Source organism: Osmerus mordax, chromosome 4 (assembly GCF_038355195.1).
Source record: "Osmerus mordax isolate fOsmMor3 chromosome 4, fOsmMor3.pri, whole genome shotgun sequence".
Classification (NCBI taxonomy): domain Eukaryota; kingdom Metazoa; phylum Chordata; class Actinopteri; order Osmeriformes; family Osmeridae; genus Osmerus; species Osmerus mordax.
The window spans coordinates 22,492,335-22,517,046 of NC_090053.1; the positions used below are offsets into that span (position 1 = coordinate 22,492,335).

The 24,712-nt window shown below is 45.3% G+C and overlaps 1 protein-coding gene across 2 annotated transcripts; it reads left to right on the forward strand.

Annotated features, from left to right (window-relative positions):
- The first annotated feature begins 910 nt into the window (after positions 1 to 910).
- Positions 911 to 24,509, forward strand: znrf1 (zinc and ring finger 1). Of its 2 annotated transcripts, XM_067235224.1 has the most exons (6): positions 911 to 1,707; positions 11,152 to 11,247; positions 21,050 to 21,155; positions 21,555 to 21,569; positions 22,688 to 22,775; positions 22,909 to 24,509. In XM_067235224.1, the coding sequence occupies exons 1-5, from the start codon at positions 1,323 to 1,325 to the stop codon at positions 22,743 to 22,745; spliced, it is 660 nt and encodes a 219-aa protein (XP_067091325.1). In that variant the 5' UTR covers positions 911 to 1,322; the 3' UTR covers positions 22,746 to 22,775; positions 22,909 to 24,509. The 2 variants fall into 2 exon arrangements, with proteins under 2 accessions (XP_067091325.1, XP_067091326.1); XM_067235225.1 differs by lacking the exon at positions 21,555 to 21,569.
- The last annotated feature ends 203 nt before the right edge of the window (positions 24,510 to 24,712 follow it).

The following is a 24,712-nucleotide window of genomic DNA, read 5'->3' on the forward strand; positions in this document are numbered from 1 at the left end:
GGTTGCAATGAGCAAGCATTTCATATGCCTTGTGTAGCCTACCCTATGCATGTAACATAGGCCTATGCCTTGTGTAGCGTTCTCTATGCATGTAACAATCAACTTCTAAATTTATTAAGTGTCTTAACCTACTTGTTGTCATTGTCTCCGAACTTTTAGCTGTGTTTATTCTAACTGTTAGTAGGCTACATTGATCTCTTGACATCCTTTTGTATCATATAATGGCCCGTGCAGCTCGTCCCATGCCTCCACGCTCCACGTTCTTAGAAACACTTAAAGGAAAAGTATTGGAACAACAGACAGACCGGGTGACGTCAGAGACATGACTGAGTGTGCCAATCACTTCATTTGGGGGATTTCAGTAATCCCATGTCTGACACGAGCGCTTAATCTGAATAATTCAGCATATGGCAAGAAATCTGACAGCCTGGCCAGCTAGCATGTTCAAGTTTGTCATGGCAACCATAGCCCATAATGAGACCATCTGTAGCCCACGGGCCTTGTCTGCTCTCACGCGCCTGAGTTCGCACACGCAGACACTCGCCGGATATCTGTAAGGGATTTTAGAACCTATTGCTGGAGATTAAGAATTGGCCTGTATACACACTGTATTTCACCACACCGTGTCTCATTGTTAATCCGAGTTTGCGCACTAAACGCACCCAATGTCTGGCGGCACAGAGAGACAAGAGCGAGCGTGATGAGAGTACGTGAGAGCGGCAAACACTGACCCGAATCTCTGGGAGCTTGAGGAACGAACGGACACGTTCACGTCTATAGACAGATAGACTGTCTAGCCGACAGACAGCAACAGTTGTCATGGCTTCGATCAGCTGAGCCAGTCCTACAGACAAATACTAACAGGAAGGCAGTGCTGTTGCGGAGTAGCGCGCCTCATCGAATTTGTTGTTGCGCTTCCTGCTTGTCATCAACGTTATTGTGATTTGGGGCAGATTGTCCTGTCAGCCTTTTAGTGGAGAAAACGTGTTGCGTTTTGCTCGTCATCTCGTGGAATTATTTATCTGTATTTGTCTTTCATCGTCACCATCAATCTGATTTCGTCTGGTATTTTTCTCTCGCTTGAGGAGAATCAAGACATTGGGTCGCTCATGTTTCGGCGAGGAGGAGGCTGGGCTGTTGCGTCTGCTGGGCACAGCAGCTGTGGTCAGACTTGACAACCCCGGGATTACAGCTGCCGTGTTGACGCGGGGAAGGGGCGAGAAGACCGCTGCAACCAGGCGTGTCGGGGTGATTCCAGTGACGCTCGCGGCTCTCTGCGGAGCCCCCTTTCAGCCACCCCACCCACATCTAGGGTGCTTTGGATGGGGGGCAAGCAGAGTACGGCCGGGCGGCCGCGGGGTGCTTTTTCCGGTGTCTCAACAGATGACAGCGCAGTGCCGCCCTCGGCCCATTTCGGGCACTACCGACCGAGCGGAACCATGGGTTTCCGCAGCCGCTCAGTGAGCTCCGTGGCTGGGATGGGAATAGAACACAGTCCCGCGGTGCCCTTTGGATTTTACACACCCAGAGGAACGGACTCGGACAGAGCCGGAGGGGGGTCTGGCACGAATGCTGCTCACGGTAACGGTTATCAGGAAACGGTCGGCGGGCATCACACGGAGGGTATGCTATATCTAGGATCCCGAGGGTCGTTGGCAGATGCCTTGCCCCTGCATATTGCCCCGCGGTGGTTTAGCGGCCACAGTGGTAAGTGTCAATCTCACGGATCACCTGCACGTATCTGTAACCCCTTCATAACGAGGCTTAACTGGGAGTAGGCTACATGACATCAATGCAGATGTTATTAAACTCTGCCAGCCATGCATACACTTTCTGTGTGTGTGTGTGTGTTAGAAGTAAATCAGAGAAGTGGATTAGGAGAAATGATAGGAAATATGCATAATTATCTAATTCCTTTGTGTCTGAGTGCTGTTATCTATGATAGAGGTGGGATTCCTGGGTGCAGGGGAATGGGGTAAAGGATAGGCTAAAATGATAGTTTTGTAATGTTTGTTTTCTGCTTGGAGTGTGTGTTTGTATCTATGTACACTGCCTTGGCTCATCATGCCAGGGGGGGAAGGGGGGGGGGTAATATGGGGGGAGGGGCAGAAAAACTGTTTTGTCCCCCTTACCTTATACAAACAATAAATAATTCATTTGATCACAAAATGAAATCAGAAAAGTGCAGTGTACTTCCATCGACTGTTAGTTTAAGGCAGCCCTGGAACTGTTGTGAGAAATGACTCCAATACGTCGTGCTGAGTCAGGTAGCGTCTGATTAGAGAGAGAGATACAGGAGGGGAAGGACTCATGGATATCATCCGCTTAAATCTATCCACAATATGTCTGTGACCGGGCCTGTCAGTCCCTGACGACACTGCTGCTGTCTCCAAGGGCTCGTTATCAAAGCCCAGACCGGTGGTCTCACAGGAGAACCAAGACTCAGATGTCAACATGCTCTTCGTTACTGCCTAGCTACCCTGATGATGCTACCAGAGGGATCAGACAGCATCATAGGGGATGGGGGGGGGGTGTGATGGTTAGGGGATGGGGGGGTAGAAGGTTGGAGGGTGGATGGTTAGGAGTGAGGGGGTGGAAGGTTAGGGGGTGAGTCAATACGGAGTTTAAGGGGGAAAAGGGTAAGCGGGTTATTGCGGAAGGAGAGAGAAGGGTGGGAGGTTAAGGGAGTCAGGGGTGAGGGGAGTGAGAGGTTGAGGGAGTCAGGTGTGCCAAAATGACGTTGTGTCCTTGGGCAAGGCACTTCACCCTACATGCCTTGAGGGGAGTGGGAGATTGAGGGAGTTAGGGGTGAGGGAGGTTGAGGGAGTCAGGGGAGGGGGCTGGGAGGTTGATGGAGTCAGCGGTTAGGGAGGTTGAGGGAGTTAGGGGTGAGGGAGGTTGAGGGAGTCAGGGATTAGGGAGGTTGAGGGAGTTAGGGAGGTTGAGGGAGTCAGGGGTAAGGGGTGGGGGAGGTTGAGGGAGTCAGGGGAGGGGGGTGGGGGAGGCTGAGGGAGTCAGGGTTGAGGGGGGTGGGAGGTTGAGGGAGTTAGGGAGGTGGAGGGAGTTAGGGGTGAGGGAGGTTGAGGCAGTCAGTGGTAAGGGGTGATTGAGGTTGAGGGAGTCAGGGTTGAGGGGGGTGGGAGGTTGAGGGAGTTAGGGGTGAGGGAGGTTGAGGCAGTCAGTGGTAAGGGGTGAGGGAGGTTGAGGGAGTCAGGGGAGGGAGGTGGGAGGTTGAGGGAGTCAGAGGGTGAGGGAGGTTGAGGGAGTCAGGGGAGGGGGGTGGGGGAGGTTGAGGGAGTCAGGGTTGAGGGGGGTGGGAGGTTGAGGGAGTCAGGGTTGAGGGGGGTGGGAGTTGAACGAGTTAGGGGTGAGGGAGGTTGAGGGAGTCAGGGGTTAGGGAGGTTAAGGGAGTTAGGGAGGTGGAGGGAGTTAGGGGTGAGGGAGGTTGAGGCAGTCAGTGGTAAGGGGTGAGGGAGGTTGAGGGAGTCAGGGGAGGGAGGTGGGAGGTTGAGGGAGTCAGGGGTGAGGGAGGTTGAGGGAGTCAGGGGTGAAGGGGGTGGGAGGTGGAGAGAGTTAGGGGTGAGGGGATCCAAGAGTGAGGACCCTGCATGTTTTGCTGCTGTGCTATCTCTCTCTCTCTCTCTCTCTCTCTCTCTCTCTCTCTCTCTCTCTCTCTCTCTCTCTCTCTCTCTCTCTATCTCTCTATCATAAAGGGATAAAACAAAGGGAGGACACAAATTCCCATCGCCATTGTGTCTGTTTGTGTGTGTGTGAAATATGGATAAGGTATGTTTAGAATGTAGGATCCTGTATGAACCTAACCTAGTAGTGTTACTGTGATCACTTGGAATTGAGAGTACTGTTAAAAAGGTAATTCTACAGGTACTCAAGTCATTATACTAGTATTATAAGTGAGCCATAAGTTTATAAATGGGGTTTATCTGTGTTGGTGTGGCACTAGGGCCACCTGAACATGATACCCTGTTGGATGCAGTACTGAGACACATAGAGAAACAACATGATAATCAGCAAGCAGACAGACAGACAGATGCAGGCAGTAATTCCAGCATGATCACGATGTAAATATGCATATACTGTACATAATATCCAATAATGCTTTTATCATTATACATGTCACAGAGTCTGGTGATGTTACCAACATCCTTGGTACTGCAACAGCATTAGTATTTAATAAATATAGAATGTATTCAATATTCCTGACTGAAAGAATCTGGTAGGAAACATCCTCAGGACTTAACTCAGCAACAGCAACACTATTCGTAGCAATCCTAACCCAACAGCTACAGAACTCTACACAACTACTCTACGAGCAGCTGGTCAACACTGTGACAAAACTAAGAGTTGTTTTACTATAAAACTAACCCGACCCAGGAAGCCCCTGGACCAACTGTTCACTGTTTCTCAAAAGCCAGCTAGATGGAAAGGTAATTTCATGCAGTCATGAAAGGTCAGGTGTTTAGCCAATTATGAAAAACACTTAGTCAACCAGACCCAGATAAGACTATACTAGATCCAGACCAGACCAGACTACATCCAGACCAGACCATATGCAGACCAGACCATACTATACTAGATCCAAACCAGATCCAGACCAGACTAGATGCAGAACAGACCAGACTAGATCCAGACAAGACTAGATCCAGACCAGACTCGATGCAGAACAGACCAGATCCAGACCAGACCAGACCCAGACCAGAACAGACCTGCTCAACCACTAGAGCAGGTCTCCTGTCTCTGGTGACGCAGCATTTCTTGTAGGAGGGTTAGAGGGAGGAATGATGAAGATAAACAAGCCCAGTGTCTGCAGCCTCCATGCCATTTCCTGCAACAGCAGAGTGTGTGGTGTGTTTCCTGTGAGGCCAGATCATGATGATCTTTCGGTTGATTAGTGTTGTCATAGACACTGATCTGAAGTCTGTCAGCAAAGAAAACTGTAAAAAAGAACATATTTATAGTTTGAACACTGTGACATTGCTTGTGAAAATGGCTATACAAAACTATATTTGTTTTGATTTGAGTTTAGTAGCTTTTTTACCAACCCTTCTAAATGTAATTGGGTGTGCTTTGCCTTCGGCAAGGGCACCACCTTTGTTCTCTCACATATATATTATTATTGGGTGTGCTCAAGCCTTCGGCGAGAGCACAACCTTTGTTCTCTCACATATATATTTATTATTATTTATTTTTGCCCCCCTAAATCTTTGTCAATATTTGCCTACATAGACAACCTAGGTGTCAAAAGTTTCGTCTTGGTAGCGATTGAGTTGCTTGTATTTTTATTTACGTTCCGTTGCATGGTTTAGGCTGAAGTTAAGTTTTTGTGGCGAAAAGTGAAGCTAACGGTGGCTAATTTGCTAGCCACAGTCACTGACGTTACTAACGTCACTACGTCACGAAAACACGCGTGACTACCTTTGGCAGAACATTCATTTCGCATCTGTTAACTTGGGGGATAGCTAGGCTAACTATAGCTTTACTGCAAGGCAGCTGCAGAAACGCCACAAGCAAAGAGGCCAGGGTGATAACTATTTACTCATTTTACTTTGTGATATGACACACAATTGTGATGTGTAATGTACAATATAAGCTGATATTATTAAGGAAGTACATCTACTTTCAGAAACAGTAGTCTACTATTTCACTGAAGTATTAGCATCATGACATTAGCCTGTGTTTCCCGGGCAACACATACTACAGTGGTCTATGATATATCTGTTTTCAATCGTTAAAATAAACATTCCTCACATATACATTTTCGTTGTAGGATTTATTCTGACATTAGTAAACGATTTGTTGGTGAAATTACCATTACCTGTGGTTTCAAACCAGTGTAGCTAGCTCACTGCAACGCTGTAGCTTACGCGAGACACACTACAAAAACCTAAAATCTACCCAAAAATCTATCTAACTACTAACCTTAACTTCATTGCCACAGCCTAAACTTTGTCAATCTGTTCATGAAAATAATTAATTTCAGCCTAAACCGTACAACGGAACGTTAAATCCAATTCAACCAACGCAATCGCTACCAAGACGAACACAGCAGTAGTCTAGTACTGTACTGTAGTAGTAGAATTTACCGGGGCAGCTTCTCCACACAGGGCTATATCGCATTTTGCGTTGTTACTGACTGATCGCTACCAGTGAGCTTTTTATGAATGAGCGATTTTCCACTAAATAAATGTCAAGCTTATTTACGTTTTTGGGGGCATATTTTCAGTTAGCAGATGGTACTGTTTGAATCACGATTCCATCTTCTACTGCCGGTAACGTCGTAGAATAATCTTCAAAGGGGGTTCTTTATTAATGAATGAATGCAATATGAGTAGGCTAAATGCCTGAAAATATCACGAGAAGGTAAAAACTTAAAAGGACGTTTAAGTCATAAAGATTAGGTCAATTTTTACCTTGGTCTGCCAAATGTATTCGTTTTGATTCAACGATGAGGCTGCCTCTTGCAGGGGAAATGAGAAGACATCTATTTCATTCTACACTTCACTCGTATTTTCAATTGTAAATGAGCAGCAAAAATCTATGTAATCTTTATAAATAATAAGTATGCATTTTTATATCAAATAAACTGAAGTATCAGTTGTAAAAATGTCATTCAAAAACGGACCCCTGTGCAACCGACGCAAGCAAGCACACCCTACAATTTCCCCAGAAATTGTACCCTCTCTAGTTAGAATATACATTCTCTCTCCCTCTCTCCCTCTCGTATGTCTACATGTCTGTCACATTCACACAGACACAGATGTATTGTACATTTCTGCATTTCTACATACATACAGTACACTTGTGTTGTGGCTCTTCCATGGCAAGTTTGTTGAACATCTTTTCTCAACTGTCTATCTGCAGGATTCTAGAATATAGGTCACCATCTAGATTTATTTCGATTTTCTCTTTATCTTGCTCTTACACTCTCTCCATCTCTGTCTTGTTTTTATTAGCTCCATCGTACATCACACTGCACACAGAGGCTCACATGCACACACATGCCTATGCACACACACAGACACAAACACCCACTGTACACAGGGAAACAAACACAAATACACACACCACACTGTTCAGAAGGAAAGTGCGACACCAGGGGTTGTCTGAGGGAGGTTTTCAGTTGCTGTGACAACAACATAGCTGCCTGCCATGGCTGGTTTCAGTATGCTGGATCCTTTACCCCCCCCACAATGTCCTGACACTCACTTCCTTCGCACACATATGTACACACACATACACACTCACATCACATACACACACACACGTACATTGAAAAAAGTTCAGTACTGTCAATGCACATTCTTTTTCTCACACACACCTCACTGACTCGTTTTAGACACACACAGGCCTGTGTGTGTCCAGTCAAACAAACACACACACACACACACACGCAGGCAGGCAGGCTGACAGACCAATACATAAACAGACAGAGAGAGAAACCAACAGATGGACAAGCAGGCAGTCAGACAGACAGACAGACCAGCAGACAGTCAGACAGACCAGCAGACAGTCAGACAGACAGACAAGCAGGCAGGTAGACAGGCATATAAAAAGACAGTGCATGTGGCTGGCCAATTAGGAGTCAGGGCCTTGGCACCAGCAGAGCCAGTGGTGACCGTTGCCATGGGAACTTAATCCCTGTCATCATACAGAGTTCTAAAGATAAACTTCAGCAGTGTTAGTGTGTGTGTGAGGGTATCAGGACTAGGTGTGTGCGGGTTGGGGTTAGGGCTAGGTGTGTGTGGGTTGGGGTTAAGGCTAGGTGTGTGTGGGTTGGGGTTAGGGTTAGGGAGTTGTGGGAGTTAGGGTGTCGGGGAAAATAGGTGAGAGAGAAATAAAGAAAAACATAGAGGCAGACAGAGAGAGGAACTGGGAGAAAGAGAATAATAGAGAGAGGCTGTTTTGCTAGAAGCACAGATATTGCGCTTTATGAAAGAATCTCTGAGCGCCCAATCAACCCAAAAATGTTAGATCTGCCAACAGATAGAGGACCTCTTTTTGTGCTTTCCAGCCCCTCCCAACCTCTTGTATTTAAGGTCATATTACCTTCAGAAATCAGGGCTAAACTAACCAAACTAAACAATACGTCTCTCTCAGTCTCTCTTTCTCCCCTTCTCTTCATCTTCACCACCTCAATTCCTTTCCCTCTCTGTCTCTCTCTTTTTCTTACTTTTTCCCTCTCCCCCTCTCTCACTGTCTCCCCTTCTCGTATATACCTCCTCATTTCCTCTCTCTCTATCTCACTCTCTCCCTCCCTCCTCATTTAGCTGTTTCCATGGAAACTGCTGCTCTTTCCGGTAAGGTAAAAAGTTGTCAGGAGTTGCATGGAGTTGGCAGTGATGCAATCAAATGGCAGGTACCATATTTGGGCACGGTGGGTCCACCATGACGAAGCACTGATCACTCAGTCAGCAAGATGACTCAGTAGATACTAATGATGGTGTGTGCCATTTAAAGGCTGAGATTTTGTCCTGTTGTCCTTGTTGTTGTAAAAAGGTACGTAGATATTGGAACATGAACTGAGTGCAGGGACACTTCTACAGAGAGAGCTGATTTCTGATTGGAACTTTGTTTTTCTACTTTTCTCCATGTCTCGCTTTCTCAATTTCTCAAGATAGACTTACTAATCCTAACCCTAACCCTACTCTACTCCTGCCTCTCTCTACTCCCATCCCCTGCTGTGTCTTCAGTCCACTATTCCTTTTCATAACCCCACCCCTCTTCCCCCTCTTCCCCCTCTCGCCCCCGATAAACCCCTTCAATATCCCTCTAGCGCCCCTATGAAGACCTCACCCCCTCTACCTCCCTCCAACCCCCTTATAAACCCTGTTTACTTTCTCTCTCAGCCTGTCGATCTCTGTTTCTGTCTGTTCTTACTCTGTCAATTTCTCTCTAACTGACTATGTTTCTGTGGCAAAGGACGAAGACTTGACTTAGTGTCACAGTGACAGTGTACAGGATGGTATTGTCCGGCTGTGCTTCAATCAAGCATAAGCAGAATATCACAGACAAACTGCTTGTGGTGCATTTGTTACATATCTTTTAATTCTTTTTTAATCCACACACACGCGTACAGACCAACGCACACACACGCACACTACCAAGCCTCCTTACCTTTCCTGGTATGCCTGATCACTCCTTCCATTTTTGTCTCCTTTTGTCCCCACGGAGCATCTGGAAATAGCGGCCTTGGGAAAACTGGGTCAGCAAGGGGTCTAGTCTATCCACTACATTCAGTAGAGTCTGGTGGAGAGATGGTCTGGTGGTAGTGTTGTCACAAAAACCGATACTCCTGTACCAAATCAATACTCAAACCCAAAAAACTGTACAATTTCTGAAGTTTCGGTAGTACCGAGTAGCAGGTCTAACCGGTACCCATGCAGAGTCGGATGCTGACAAGCACAGTGTTGTCAAAAAAATCTCACCAGAAGTTGCAAGTGGCTCTCTGAAAAGTCGCTAATTGTTGCTAGATTTGTCACTAAATTTTATTTTTTGTCATAAGGGAAGGCGAAAAGTCACGAAATCTAGCAACAAAGTTGTTAAATTGGCAACACTGGACAAGCAGATAATGCTGCAGGGTTTCCACTAAAAGTTGACAACAAGAAAAGAGGAAGAGTCACGTATGGAAATACTTTGGGTGTTACGCAGATGACAATGAGAACATTGTTGATCCCCAGAAACCAATTTGCAAACATCACCGTTCATGTCCTTTATGGTTTGCGGCAAACTGCAAATGCAATACCTAATACTGGGAAATACGAAAGGAGAGGGAACAACAAGTTTAACACCTTTTTACAGAGGCTTTTAGATCGTTTTCAGAAATTTGTGTTTTCGAGTTTGGGATGTATATGAAGCATGTTGAATCCAGTCTTTCTACTTCTTACAGTCAAGATTTATATTTATATTTGTGGTATAGTGACAAAACTATCTGATGGTCTAACTGACTATCTGAGATGGTCTGGTGGAAAGGTGGTTTGGTGGAGAGATGTTCTGGTGGAGAGATGGTCTGGTGGAGAGGTGCTGGTGGAGAGATGGTTTGGTGGAGAGATGGTCTGGTGGAGAGATGGTCTGGTAGAAAGATGGTCTGGTGGAGAGGTGCTGGTAGAGAGACGGTCTGGTGGAGAGATGGTCTGGTGGAGAAATGGTTTGGTGGAGAGATGGTCTGGTGGAGAGGTGCTGGTGGAAAGATGGTCTGGTGGAGAGATGGTCTGGTGGAGAGATGGTCTGGTGGATAGATGGTCTGGTGGAGAGATGCTGGTGGAGAGATGGTCTGGGGGAGAGATGGTCTGGGGGAGAGATGCTGGTGGAGAGGTGCTGGTGGAGAGATGTTCTGGTGGAGAGATGGTCTGGTGGAGAGGTGCTGGTGGAGAGATGGTCTGGTGGAGAGATGTGCTGGTGGAAAGATGGTCTGGTGGAGAGATGGTCTGGTGGAGAGATGGTTTGGTGGAGAGATGGTCTGGTGGAGAGGTGCTGGTGGAGAGATGGTCTGGTGGAGAGATGGTCTGGTGGATAGATGGTCTGGTGGAGAGATGGTCTGGTGACTGGAGAGATGCTGGTGGAGAGATGGTCTGGTGGAGACGTGCTGGTGGAGAGATGGTCTGGTGGAGAGATGGTCTGGTGACTGGAGAGGTGCTGGTGGAGAGATGGTCTGGTGGAGAGGTGCTGGTGGAGAGATGGTCTGGTGGAGAGGTGCTGGTGGAGAGATGGTCTGGTGGAGAGGTGCTGGTGGAGAGATGGTCTGGTGGAGAGGTGCTGGTGGAGAGATGGTCTGGTGACTGCAGAGGTGCTGGTGGAGAGATAGTCTGGTGACTGGAGAGTTAGTTGTAGGTAGTAGTAGCTGCTATATTGGAATGCTTAGGTATTCCTCAGTGGTAAGAAAATTTGACTACTGATCCAAATGTTGCAGATTTAAATTCCCCTATGAACATCGCTTTGGATAAAAGTGTCTGCTAAATAAACACCTTTGTTATTATTACTGGTTCAAACAGAGAGCCATAACACTCTGGGATCTGACTCAGACAAATGCCACTGTACACACTGATTGTTTTTTTTTGCATGATAGTCCAAAGGGGACTACATTGGTAATCTCCGATCAGGATTGATTATGTCTGTCTGATTGATCCTTTTTACCAGGGTTCCAGTGCCCTGTATGCTCCAAGTCTGTGGCATCCAATGAAATGGAGGTCCACTTCATCATGTGTCTCAGCAAGCCCCGCCTCTCCTACAACGGTAAGACTCACTCTTCTTGTCCTCTCTTTGACAAGACTTAGGCCGAATCCCAATTCTTTGTCTTACCCCTACCCCTAGTTTTGCGCGTTCACATGAGAGCAAGGGCTGTCCCAATACTCGTTTTGATCGAGTTGTAGGGCTAAGGGGTAGGGGTACATACCCCTTAAAACCAAGTTTTTTCGGGAGCTTACTTGAAACCAAGAGGTATGGGAATACTGCGCAACCGGCAACAATGGCGGCCAGATAATCCAGAGTCCCATAAATGTTATATTTTCGTCTTAAATAATTTATTTTAAAATTACGACAGTCTTGTTTTGTGTTCTACACAGTCCTGTCCATATATATTTGCAACCATGTTCTTAATTGAAACGTTTTTAAAAATCACTAGTTTGCTACGCTAACATTACATTGCTGATTTGCACAACAGTCCCGCATTTCTCTGACTAGCCTTGAATGGACTCCATGCATGTCTACAGTTTTAACTAAACTCCATTAGCAGCAAATTTCGTTTGATATCAGTGCATAACACTACTTGATTTGGAGACATCGATATATGTAACCGTAACCAAGTTGTGTCTCATTTCATAGGGGTATGTTTTCACCCCTAGCCCTTACCACTCAGTTTTGAGGGACAAGGGCTAGGGGTAAACTAAGGGGGTAAGGGAAAGGGGTAAGACAGATTATTGGGATTCGGCCTTAACCTTTAGAGACAGATGGATTAGCGAGATCACAACTATGTAAGAATCCATCTTGCCAAGCTTCAAGTTACCACATTGGTTCCGACCAATCACTCCTATGAGGAACTACTGGCAGCTAAAGGCATGGTTGAAATTAAACCTTGATTGATGGTGATAGAGAGATGGTTCATCCAATCACCTGCCAAGTAAGGTTTTTTTTAACTGCCTGCCTTTTTCCAAAGTTTTCAAGGACGACTTTCCATATAGTTATGTGTAACAACCATCTGGTGAATCAGGTTGGATAAGACTATCATCAATAATTGTAATAATTATTATGCATTTTACAGTAGAAACCTAATGAATTTGATCAGAAATGGAAATCCTTTACGTAGACCAACCTGACAGATTTTATTGCACTGGTCACAATAGTGCTCTTAACATACTGTATGTCTTTGTAATCGCATTAAATGAAACTCTCTGTTTTTGGTAGTGATAGTGTGTGCTCACATGCGTGTTGTATGTCAAATACAATTCTCAAATACAATTCTAACAATACTTGTTATACTTGTTACTTGTCAACTACCATAAAATAGCATACTAGAGTTAGCTGGGCCCTTCCGTTCCCTCTGCCCAGATCTGAAGTATTATGGTCTGTCTGCTTGTTGCCAAGGGCCTCCAGGGGCCTGTACTACGAATCAAGATTTGGCGTTAGCGAGGTAACTTCAGGTTCAACCCAGGGTTTTCTGTACTACGACGGTGGATCACTTGTTACCGGGGTAGGTCGCCATGGTAACACATGCTGAACGGTTAACCTGGTCGGGAGCAGGTTAAGTTGGAGATCAGAGATCAACCGGTATAAAAGCCCCGCCCACTAACTCATTCTTGAGGATAATGCCGTCACCGTTCATAGAAGATCCTGCGTAGTTTGGTGCGCGGATAGTGAGAGGTGCGCTCAGAAGAGCAAGAACATTTAGAGACCGACAAAACCCTTTCGCATTCCCACATGAGTATCTTTATGAAAGATATAGAGTGCGCTCACAGTCCCACTATATATAGCGTTTCGTTATTTCGCTACCTACTTTTATAGTGTGGGTGATGCAGAGAACCTGATCAAGAACACGGTCTGCCGTGCAATTTGCAAAGGATTTTCTTCAATGGCTGTTGCCACCATATTATGATTAATGGAGTGATGAAAAAGAGATATCCAAAGTGCCCTTTGTAAAAACTTTGGACTCTAATATCTTGACAAAATGAAACAAGGATTTTCATCCTGTCTTCATGCAATGTTCTGATTTCCGTTCTGGAAATGTATGCAAATTATATCATATTTTACAACTTAATGCATCATTTGCTCATTTAAACATACATTTACAGGAAACTAGTAATGAAAACAATATTTGACCTAATATTAGTTATCAACTGGGGAGGTTTCATGTTGATATGTTATCCCTATTCACTGGGGTGTCTCCCCTTAACCCATTCTGTTGTCCTTGGGTTGCTTTGAGCCTTTTTCTAATCATTTCCATATCAGAAATGTGTGTTTCTTTCAACCAAAACATTTCAAACCAAAAAGAACAATGTGTATGGTACAATACAATGCTCTTCACAAGTTAAATAAATTATAATTTCACTACTTTCATTGAATTTGGATGTTTCATTCACTTTTATAGCATTTTTCAAAAAGAATAAATAGGACATTGAAAGAAAGAAATGGTGAAAACCCCCACAAAAGACTCAAAATGCACAACAAAAAAAGCCACAAAAAGGTATAAAAAGACCAAAACGTAGAACAAAGTTTAACAAATACATCCTTATGTGTTCTCCCTTCCCTAGGAACACAGAAACGCCAGCCTTGTTTTTTTTATTAAAAGCCTCTTATACTCTATATCGAGCTCCAGGGTTCTTTTATATAGCCCTCACATTGTCTGCTCCAACCTGAAACAAAGAACATTGTCCCTTTGCAAGGTACACTTGGAGAAAGTTGAAGGTGTCCATTTGACTACTGTGTTTCAAGGTTCATTGCTTATAATTTGTGTCTTTGTCTTGGCCTTGAAGTGGAGGCCCTAGGCTCAGGGGGAGGAAGACGTTCCTTTAACACCGCAATTTAATCAATTGAGTCATATTTGAAATGAGCACTGTAAGGACTTGTGTCTCATGTTCAGACCACCACCATTAGCAAGTCATTACAGACACTTCAATCACAGCCACACGTTCACACACTCTCACCATCTGTGTTGCAAGTGGTAAATAAAACTCAAAAGTGTACCCCCAAAATGCTCTCTGAGCAGGCAGACACAATTTCCTGATCATCTAGGACCTCCACTTGAGAAAGTAAATGGCATATTTTATCAATATTCAGCAACCACATATGGCATACATACTGGCGTATGACTATTAGTTTCACTGTTACCTCTGTATGGCACAGTGGGACAACAATGGGTGGTGGCAGCAACACCACTGTATTTCCTGTCACTGCAGAGAACAGTAATACATTTCACTCCTACAATATTCATAAATAATTGTTGAATGAACATGGTCACATAGACCACATAGATAGTCACATACTTGAAACATACATATGCCTGGGTTTCCGAGCTGCTGCCACCAGGGTCTGAAGAAATGCCCCCTTCCACTCCTTCCATCATGGGGCTACCCTGATAGCTGGAGAGGGCCAGCTCCTCAGCAGGAGTGAAGTCCTGTGGAGGAGGGCCCCCCCAGTTTTCATGCCTTATTTTTCTTCCTGTTGGCTGCAATTTCATTGTTCTATGGGACCTTTATACCAATATCCTACAAAAGGGACTGACTCAGGCAATTCAGCCTTGTACTTGTTGGCCTTAAAATATGTGCAAGTAGGTATTGCCTACTGCTACTTACCGTTTTGAATTATGGTTTTATATTTATTTTTTATTTGCTCCCACGATCGTTTGCCACTGCCAGGGTTGCAACTAAAATAATACAGCAACAAAAGTTTAAGGTTATGGAATGCACACGTGTAATTATGGTATTACATGTACTTATTGATATCTTGTGCCTGGGGCACAAGATATCAATAAGTCATGTAGCTTACGCATTTACTGCGTCTGCTATTTTCCGCCAGCTTGGCAGCAGCGACTTTGTTGATTTTTGTCTGTATTATATGTCTGTATTCCAGATATGTTTGTATTACAATATTTCACACAGGAGGAGTAGACAAAGTTTGGAAGATTATTGTCGGCTCCTCCTGCGTGAAATGTGCGGCTCTTGTTTTGTCCATGTTTGCGATTGGACATACGGTGCAAACACCACCCCTTTATGTGAACGCGCACGTCTCTAGATTGGAAAGATCTGGGTTGAGTTAAAGAGTTGATAACCGCTGTCGTGATACCACTTATCGTGATTGCGGTTGTTACGCTTCGCGTAGCCGGGTAACTGAAAGTGATCCAGAGCATGTTGATCTTGATTCGTAGTACAGGCCCCAGGTGAATGTCACCTGGGACGGCTGAGATAGCTGTCTTCTGCCCTTAGCAATAGGTTTGATTGATAGCTACCTGCTTTAGTGACAGTTGTTTGTGTCTGGGTAACCCCAGATAACCCCCCCTTCCTGAAGGTGATCCCAGATAACCCCCCCTTCCTGAAGGTGATCCCAGATAACCCCCCCTTCCTGAAGGTGATCCCAGATAACCACCCTGAAGGTGATCCCAGATAACCCCCCCTTCCTGAAGGTGATCCCAGGTAACCACCCCCCTTCCTGAAGGTGATCCCAGATAACCCCCCCTTCCTGAAGGTGATCCCAGATAACCCCCCCTTCCTGAAGGTGATCCCAGGTAACCACCCTGAAGGTGACTCAAAACCTCCCCTCTGCCTTCATTCAAGTGACTGAAAGAAAAACATTAATTTGACACTCATTAGGTTAGATATGATGCCATGGACATGTCTGGCAGAGATTAAAACTAACGGCAAAAAACTAGGAACAGATAGAGGAACAGTAGAGAGAGACTGAGAAGAAATAATGGAATACAGAGTGATGGAGCGATGGCTGATAAAGAGTAAGATAGATGTCCTCTCATGACTTCTCTGTCTGCCCTGGGTTCCAAGTACATTACTCTCTAACTCTTTCCATCCCTCTCTATCTCTCAATCTTTGTCTCTCTCTCTGTCTCTCTCCACCCTTTATCTCTCTCCATTGCTCTCTCCCCATTCCTGCCTCCCTCTCTCACAGGGAGAGCTGTGGCTTATCTTATTTCCCAGAATGCTCTGGGGTCTATTGTCAATCAGCTGGGCCCACCGACTGTCACACATCAGCAGATCTGGAGTTCACACACACACACACACACACACACACACACACACACACACACACACACACACACACACACACACACACACAACACACATGCACAGACACACACATAAACACACAGAGGGACACATAACCCAGACACACACGCAAACAGAGATACACACACACACACATATGTAGGCACATGCACACACGGACACAAACACACATTGCTGGTGTGTAATAAGTCTGTCTGTGTATTTGTTGATGTGGGGGGGATGTGCTGGTGAGTCTGGATACGTTGAGGTGAACCAGAAACACTAAGATGCAGAACACACCAGAAACACTAAGGGCCCGATCTTGCACCCAGCGCAATTGACCTTGTCAACGACGCAAGTATCATTCCTAGATTGCACTTGACGCAAAGCGGACTTTTCCCTCCACAGACGCACGTCGAAATGACCTTGCGCTCCCGTGGGCGGTTCAGCGAAAAAGGAGGTGTGTTCCGGCGCAAACATTCCCTGGTGCTATTTTGCAGTTTCCGAAAAACAATTCCGCCACTGACCAGGAAAAACGTGGTCTAAAGTCAATGGCGCATTATTCAGATGCTATTTTAAGGGCGCAAGCTTGGTCCGTGCACACTGCTGGCGACGACAGGGTCTTCTTTCTGCGAAGCTACGTTACATTGTTTTGATTTATGGCGTGTTACATTTCTTCAATGATTATAAAAAGATTTCATGAGAAATCTCTATGTATGTGAACATGATTTGTAACAATTGTGGCAATTTTCTCCCACGCCTGTTTAACCGAAGCTAATTTGGGTGGGTTTCTTCTCCCATCTCCATCAGAATCAGAATCAGAATTCGGTTTATTCGCCATGTAGCCTATGTTACACAAACACGGAATTTACTGTGGCAGGAAGGTGCAAACAATAAACATATACGGGTTTTAAATTAAGTAAAAAAGTACAATAGTTAAACTAATTCCAAGAACCAAACAATTAAAAAAATTCTATATAGGGTAGGCTATATAAAAATAAGAATAAGAATTTGAATGAGCAGCATGAGCGGGCAATTTAGTGCAATGAGAAAACTGCTCTGCCTTTCCCATACAATGTCACTTATCTATCTGTTACGGCCCTGACTAGAACGTCGGTCTCCTTGGCTGTGAACCGCTCCTGGCGTGCGCCTGGCAAATCCGCCTGGCAAATCCGCCGTTATAATAGCAATCCGCCATGGAACAAGCGCTGCTCTTAAAGGGAACGTGAGATGACGCTCTGATTGGTTTATTGCACGTTACGCCCAAACCACACCCATTAGTAATGTAGCTACTTCGGACCTACCCATTTTAGATTTGCGCCAGGCGCAAAGTCATTTATCCCACCGGCAAAATAGCAACCGAGCCGGAGTCCCGCCCACAAAGTTACTTGCGCTTTGCGCTTTGATACTTGCGTTTCAGATCGTCAAAATAGGGGGGTAAGATGCAGAACACACCAGAAATACTAAGATGCAGAACACACCAGAAACACTAAGATGCAGAACACACCAGAAACACTAAGATGCAGAACACACCAGAAACACTAAGATGCAGAACACAGCAGAAACACTAAGATGCAGAACACACCAGAAACACTAAGATGCAGAACACAGCAGAAACACTAAGATGCAGAACACACCAGAAACACTAAGATGCAGAACACACCAGAAACACTAAGATGCGGAACACAGCACCAGGTTGTTCCCTGCTGGTTTCCATGGTGACCATGTGGAGTCATGGAAGGAGGCTGCGGCAGTATGCCTGCCATCCCAACCTGAGCAGCATAGATCTATATAATCAGAAACACAAGGTCATCACTTCCCATCCCCTCCCTCGCCCTGCTGAGACTAACCAACCCTAACTAACCCTAACCCTATCCCTCGGACAGCTGCCTGGGTAGAGTGAACCTCAATCAAAACTTCTGCAGGATTAGTCTGTTTGCTTTCAAACTTTGTTCTGTAAACATACTTTTACACTGGACGTACATAGCAGACTCTCATCTCAAGTCAGATGTTTCCCTGCTGCTGTCTCTGTCCTTCAAGCGGCAGCAGCAAACACCACCTCTCTGTCTTTCTGTCTCTATGTCTGTCTCCCTCTGTCTGTTTCTGTCTGTCTCCCTCTGTCTCTGTGTCTCCCTCTGTCTCTGTCCGTCTCCCTCTGTCTCTGTGTCTCTCTCTGTCTCTGTCTGTCTCTCTCTGTCTCTATCTGTCGTTCTGTCTCTCTCTGTCGTTCTGTCTCTCTGTGTCTCTCTCTGTCTTTCTGTCTCTCTCTGTCTCTATGTCTCCCTCTGTCTGTGTCTCCCTGTGTCTACCTCTGTCTCTGTGTCTCCCTCTGTCTCTCTGTCTCCGTCTGTCTCCCTCTGTCTCTGTGTCTCCCTCTGTCTCTCTGTCTCCCTCTGTCTCTCTCTGTCTCTCTCTTTCTGTCTTTCTCTCTCTCTCTTGCTGTGTTGGGGGAGAAAGGGGCCTTGTGCACAGTGAATGGGGAGAGGACTTAAGTTGTAACCAAGGGGTCTTTTTTGTTTAGATTAGATTTTTTTAATCTGTAAAATGCTGATTTGAGTTTTTTGTTTCAATATGAGTAAGTAGAATCCAAAATTGTTGTTGTAATGTAACTAGTGGCTAGATAGCAGTTTTGACTGCACAATAAATATATTATTTATATATTGTGTATATATATATATAGTCAAAGTCAAAGTCTCCTCTCTTGTTTCTGTCTCTCCCCCTGTCTTTCTTCCTCTCTATTGGTCAGGTCTATATTTAACCACAGCTATTAAAATATCATCATGCAAAGTCAGTGGTCAGCTCCCATGGACTGGATATGACTACAATATCCCCCAACCACACACACATACACACTTTCCCACTTAAATTCACTACAATTGACTTCACTCACTCTCAAACTCTGTCATACTCACACTGACACACTTACTCTCTCATTCGTACACACATACACACACAGACTGACACGATCACACACACACACACACTATCAAAGACTGAGAAACACATACACGTAACTCACCTATGTGTGTGTATATGCAATATTGTATATAGTAATTCAGGAGGAGGGGAGAAGAAAGAATGAGAGGGCGTGAGAGAGAACAGTAAAAGGGAGAGAAAGGCAGAGGAGGGAGAAATACAGAAAAATTGAGAAGAATATAGAGGACAGAATGTTGGTCAGATTGGAGAAGAAAATACATCAGGCTTTGACTATAAATTAGCTTAGCTCGCTACAAAGCCCCACACCATGCCTCGTTTAACTACAACCTCCCCTCTTTATCCACAACCCCCCCTCTCTACACATAACCCTCATCTTTACCCCCAACTCCAATCTTTACCCACACACAAATTCCTTCTAAACACTCATGTCAATACATAACTACACTACTTCCTGTACTAACCTTAATAACACCCCATACCAACCCTGACCCTTCCCATACCAACCTTGACCCTTCCCATACCATCCCTAAACCTTCCCATACCAACCCTGACCCTTCCCATACCAACCTTGACCCTTCCCATACCATCCCTAAACCTTCCCATACCAACCCTGACCCTTCCCATACCAACCCTGACCCTGACCCTTCCCATACCAACCCTGACCCTTCCCATACCATCCCTGACCCTTCCCATACCAACCCTGACCCTTCCCATACCAACCCTGACCCTTCCCATACCAACCCTGACCCTTCCCATACCATCCCTAAAACTTCCCATCCCTAACCCTTCCATTACCATACCAACACTGATCCTTCCCATACCAACCCTAACCCTTCCCATACCATCCCTGATCCTTCCCATACCATCCCTAAACCTTCCCATACCATCCCTAACCCTTCCCATACCAACCCTGACCCTTCCCATACCAACCCTGACCCTTCCCAGACCAGCACCAACCTCTATGCTAACCCCAGAACCCCATACCACCTCCAACACTTCCTATATGTCTATGCTAACCCTAACCTTCACACAGCACTACCCTATAAACACAAACCCCCAACATGTTCTTCTCTTTATAGAAATCATGAAATGATGACTATCTTTGACTAAAGGCCGATTTATACTTCTCCGTTTTTACGGAGACGGACACAGGGAACGCCCTCTCTGACGAGAAATTCCCTCTCCGTGCCCTCTCCGAGGACTCTACGTGCACCTCCTGATTTTCCTGACTATCTGTCCGTCATTTTACGGATACCCCTTGGCTGTGATTGGTCCGTATTAAGAACCGCTTGCGTCAGGGGTGGGGTTGCCGTGATAAACAGGACGAACAGAATCCTTTGACCGCCATTGTTGTAAGTTTTTACAATTCATATTTCAGCTAAACAGTACATGTAAATCAGCATCTGAATTAAAATGTGACGAGAAATGGGCAGTGTTGTTGCTGAAAATGTGCGTATTTTATTGATGAAACGGCTAATTTGTACATTTGCTCCGACTTCTCGATAACCTAGGTAAATAAACACTCCACGACGACTTACAAAAAACCGTTGCGCCACCTACTCTTCTGGCGGTGAATTGTTTTCAGCACCCACAGCCTTCGGAGTACTATAAATTCAATCAATCCGTCCGACTCCGTCCGTCCGTATGTCCGTAACGGAGTCGGAGAAGTATAATTCGGGCTTTATTTAGATCCCCCCATGCACACACACACACACTTCTCAAGGCTGTTGGGATTGTTCGTGGTTCCAGACCCTCAGATGGGATCTGGGAGAAGGTCAGGGGTCAACTTGTGCTGATACAACACTGACACTGATGCAGGGCTGTGGTCTATGGAGTTAAAGGTGCACTGCTGATCATTGCTGTGATGTTGTTCTTTCTTGTTGTGTGTGACAGATGATGTGCTATCCAGAGATGCAGGTGAGTGTGTGATCTGCCTAGAGGATCTGCAGCAGGGAGACACCATAGCCAGACTGCCGTGCCTCTGCATTTACCACAAAAGGTGAACACAATCACACACACGTGCAAGCATGCGCACACAGACTCACACACACACGCTTAACACACACAGAGACTCACACACACATGCTTAACACACACAAAGACTCACACACGCACACGCTTCACACACACAGAGACTCACATACACACATGCTTAACACACACAGACTCACTGTCAGAAATATTAAACTTTTATCAAGTATTGCACAATCGGTGAAGAAGTCAAGGAAGCTTTATTACTTGCGGCTGGCTGCAAAGAGACAAGTAGCCATGGTGGTTACAAAGTCTGCTAGCTTGTGTGCTAGCTAACCATTTAAATGACATGCTCTCAACAGTCATTGGTTCGTACAAAGACATGCAACTGTCACATGGCTCTTCTTTTATTGTCTCCCTTGCATAGATCTTGCGCACGTGTGTGTGAGTGCGTGTCTGTGTGTGCGTCTTGAAGTGGCCCTGCTTAGGCTAACTAAATGACATCCTCAGATAAGATAAGGGATCTTCCTGTTTACCTAAGCCTGGTCCTTGCCTATAGTTCATTTGGGGGTGGCCTCTCTCTACACACAAAGCTAAACACAGTATCATTTTATACAGAATAAAAGGTTACATTCTTAACTTTTCTGACACTCACACACACACACACATGCTTCACACACACAGAGACTCATACACACACACACACACACACACACACACACACACACACACACACAGAGACTCATACACACACACACACACAGAGACTCATACACACACACACACACAGAGACTCATACACACAGACTCACACAGAGACTCATACACACACACACACACAGAGACTCATACACACACACACACACAGAGACTCATACACACACACACACACACACAGAGACTCATACACACACACACACACAGAGACTCATACACACAGACTCACACAGAGACTCATACACACACACACACACACAGAGACTCATACACACAGACTCACACAGAGACTCATACACACACACACACACAGAGACTCATACACACACACACACACAGAGACTCATACACACACACACACACACACAGAGACTCATACACACACACACACAGAGACTCATACACACAGACTCACACATGTATACCGTAAGAAACATAAATCATGCACTAATGTGCCTCTGCACACAAGCATGAGAGTTTGTGAGTCTGATTCTGATTAAACACACACAGTTAGATTGATAACATACAGAAGTGATTATCTACATTATCCAGAGGGATCCAGTCAGGGCTGTGGCTCAGGATCCTAAAACGTTCTATACTAACATGCATCCATAGGGACCTGATAGCATGCTCTCCACAGGGACCTGTTAGCATGCTCTCCACAGGGACCTGTTAGCCTGCTCTCCACAGGGACCTGTTAGCTTGCTCTCCACAGGGACCTGCTAGCATGCTCTCCACAGGGACCTGCTAGCATGCTATCTATCGTGACCTACTAGCAAAGTTTCTTTAGGAAAAATCAGTACAAGATGTGCATTAACAGTGAATGAACCCTGTCTTTCACAGCTGTATAGATTCCTGGTTTGAGATAAACCGTTCCTGCCCTGAACACCCCTCTGACTGAACAGTGTGCTTACTATAACAACTGCTTGAGGTACGAGACACTCACACTTTCTCACATACACACTACACATATCCCACGCACACATTTTCACACAGACTCACACACATTTTCCTTATGTGTTTAAATATGTTTATTCAGTATCCGTCCCTCTCTTCCCCCACAGGGCGTGGTCCTGGTGGGGCTATCTGGACACCACTCAAAAAAATTAATAAATCAATCTATAATTCCATCAAAACGACCTGTTTATCATATTGATCAATATTTATCCACAGCTCCCATAAAACAGAACCAAGAGTTACTATGAAGCTTATCTTGTCACTTACAGCCACCTGCATTACAGACCCTCTCCCCTTCACTCCTCCCTCCCAGCACTACTGATAACTACCCCACCACCACCAGCAAGGCCAGCCTCTGCCCAGGGCTGGGGGCCTCTATCTTCCCAAATGGAGGCCAGTTGCGCACATACTATGGGACCACTCTCGAACTGTGGGCCACTGGACTCCATCTTGGATCTGGCACAGTGCCCAACTGTTCTGTGGCCCCTAGACAGGAGAGAAATATGAAGAGAAAAATGAAGATCTGGATTGAGAAGTGTGCCTGTGTCTGGGCTTCACTGGAACTCAGAGGACCTGGCCTCCCCAACATGGGTCCCCCCAGACAGCACCCCCAGACAGCCTGTGTCTGGTTGCCCGGGGCTGCGCTACAGTTGGTGTCAGTGTTCACTCTGTATCCAGGAGTGGTTGGTGGCAGGGTTGTAGCTTGTGCTTCTGTGTGTGTGCGTGTGTGTTGGGGCTGTTACAATGTCAGTCAGGTTAAACTTCTGTGTGTGTGTACTTGTACATGTGTATTGTGGGGGACTGTGTCCATGTGCTAGGTTAACAGGGTGTCAGTCACATGTGTATGTGAGGTTGAAGTGATTGGTTTAGTGTGTTATCACCTGACCTACCAATGCACTTGTCAGAGCATGGGGCAGTAAGAGTCCGCATCCCGAGAAGGGACATGATGACACACCACATTAACGTAACTAACCCTAACACACCACACTCTGTTGTTCAGACAGCATTGTTGCCATGCCGTCTGGTCTGGTCTGATCTCATCTCGTCTAGTCTACTTTTATCTAGCCTGGCCTTATCTAGATTGGTCTGGTCTCATCTAGTCTGGTCTATTCTGGTCTCATCTAGTCTGGTCTAGTCTGCTCTCATCTAGTCAGGCACCAGTTGCATAAACTTAGTTTAAAACTAGTCTTACAAGTCTTTAATTGTCAGGTTAGACTAGTCTACTTAAGCCTGTCTGTTGCATAAATAGTAAAACTGACTTAATTTGCATTAGGAAAGTTAGCCACCTCTCCCCCTGGCTAAACCTTGCCATAAGGGTTTAGTTGCTATGCCAACAATCTGTTAGTACGTCATTATTTTTGCATAATTATTACAAAAGCAATTAAGTTTAATTTAACTGGGGTCTGCTTTTCCACTAAAATATCATTTTATTAAACGAGTTAGTAGATGACAACATAAGTCATTGCATTGACTCCAGCCTTCTGCGTTGGAGTGGATATAAATAGAAGTAGCGTTAGGGTTAAATTAAGAAGCTTAAAGACGCATACAAATTAACTTTATAACAACTTTTTCAGTATTGTATTCCTCCAAACAGATCAGGTTTTCAGCAGGGTGCAATGTATCGATCTTCCTCTGTTAAGTGTCGCTGTTGTGTCCGCCATGTTTTCTTTTTTCGCGAAGTATCTTATTTTACCCATAATGCAAAGCGCGACAGGCTAGCTAAGTCAGTCTTACGTTAGTCACTCATAGGAAAGCTTTATGCAACTGGTAGGCGCTGTTGCTATAATACCGGCGGGATAAATGACTTTGCGCCTGGCGCAAATCTAAAATGGGTAGGTCCGAAGTAGCTACATTACTAATGGGTGTGGTTTGGGCGTAACGTGCAATAAACCAATCAGAGCGTCATCTCAC

What these genes read in the sequence shown, in the direction of transcription:
- znrf1 (XM_067235224.1), top strand. Translation starts at nt 1,323, where the DNA reads ATGGGGGGCAAGCAGAGTACGGCCGGGCGGCCGCGGGGTGCTTTTTCC. An exon ending in GTGGTTTAGCGGCCACAGTG is followed by an intron (nt 1,708 to 11,151) that starts GTAAGTGTCAAT and finishes CCTTTTTACCAG; the next exon opens with GGTTCCAGTGCCCTGTATGC. An exon ending in GCCCCGCCTCTCCTACAACG is followed by an intron (nt 11,248 to 21,049) that starts GTAAGACTCACT and finishes TGTGTGTGACAG; the next exon opens with ATGATGTGCTATCCAGAGAT.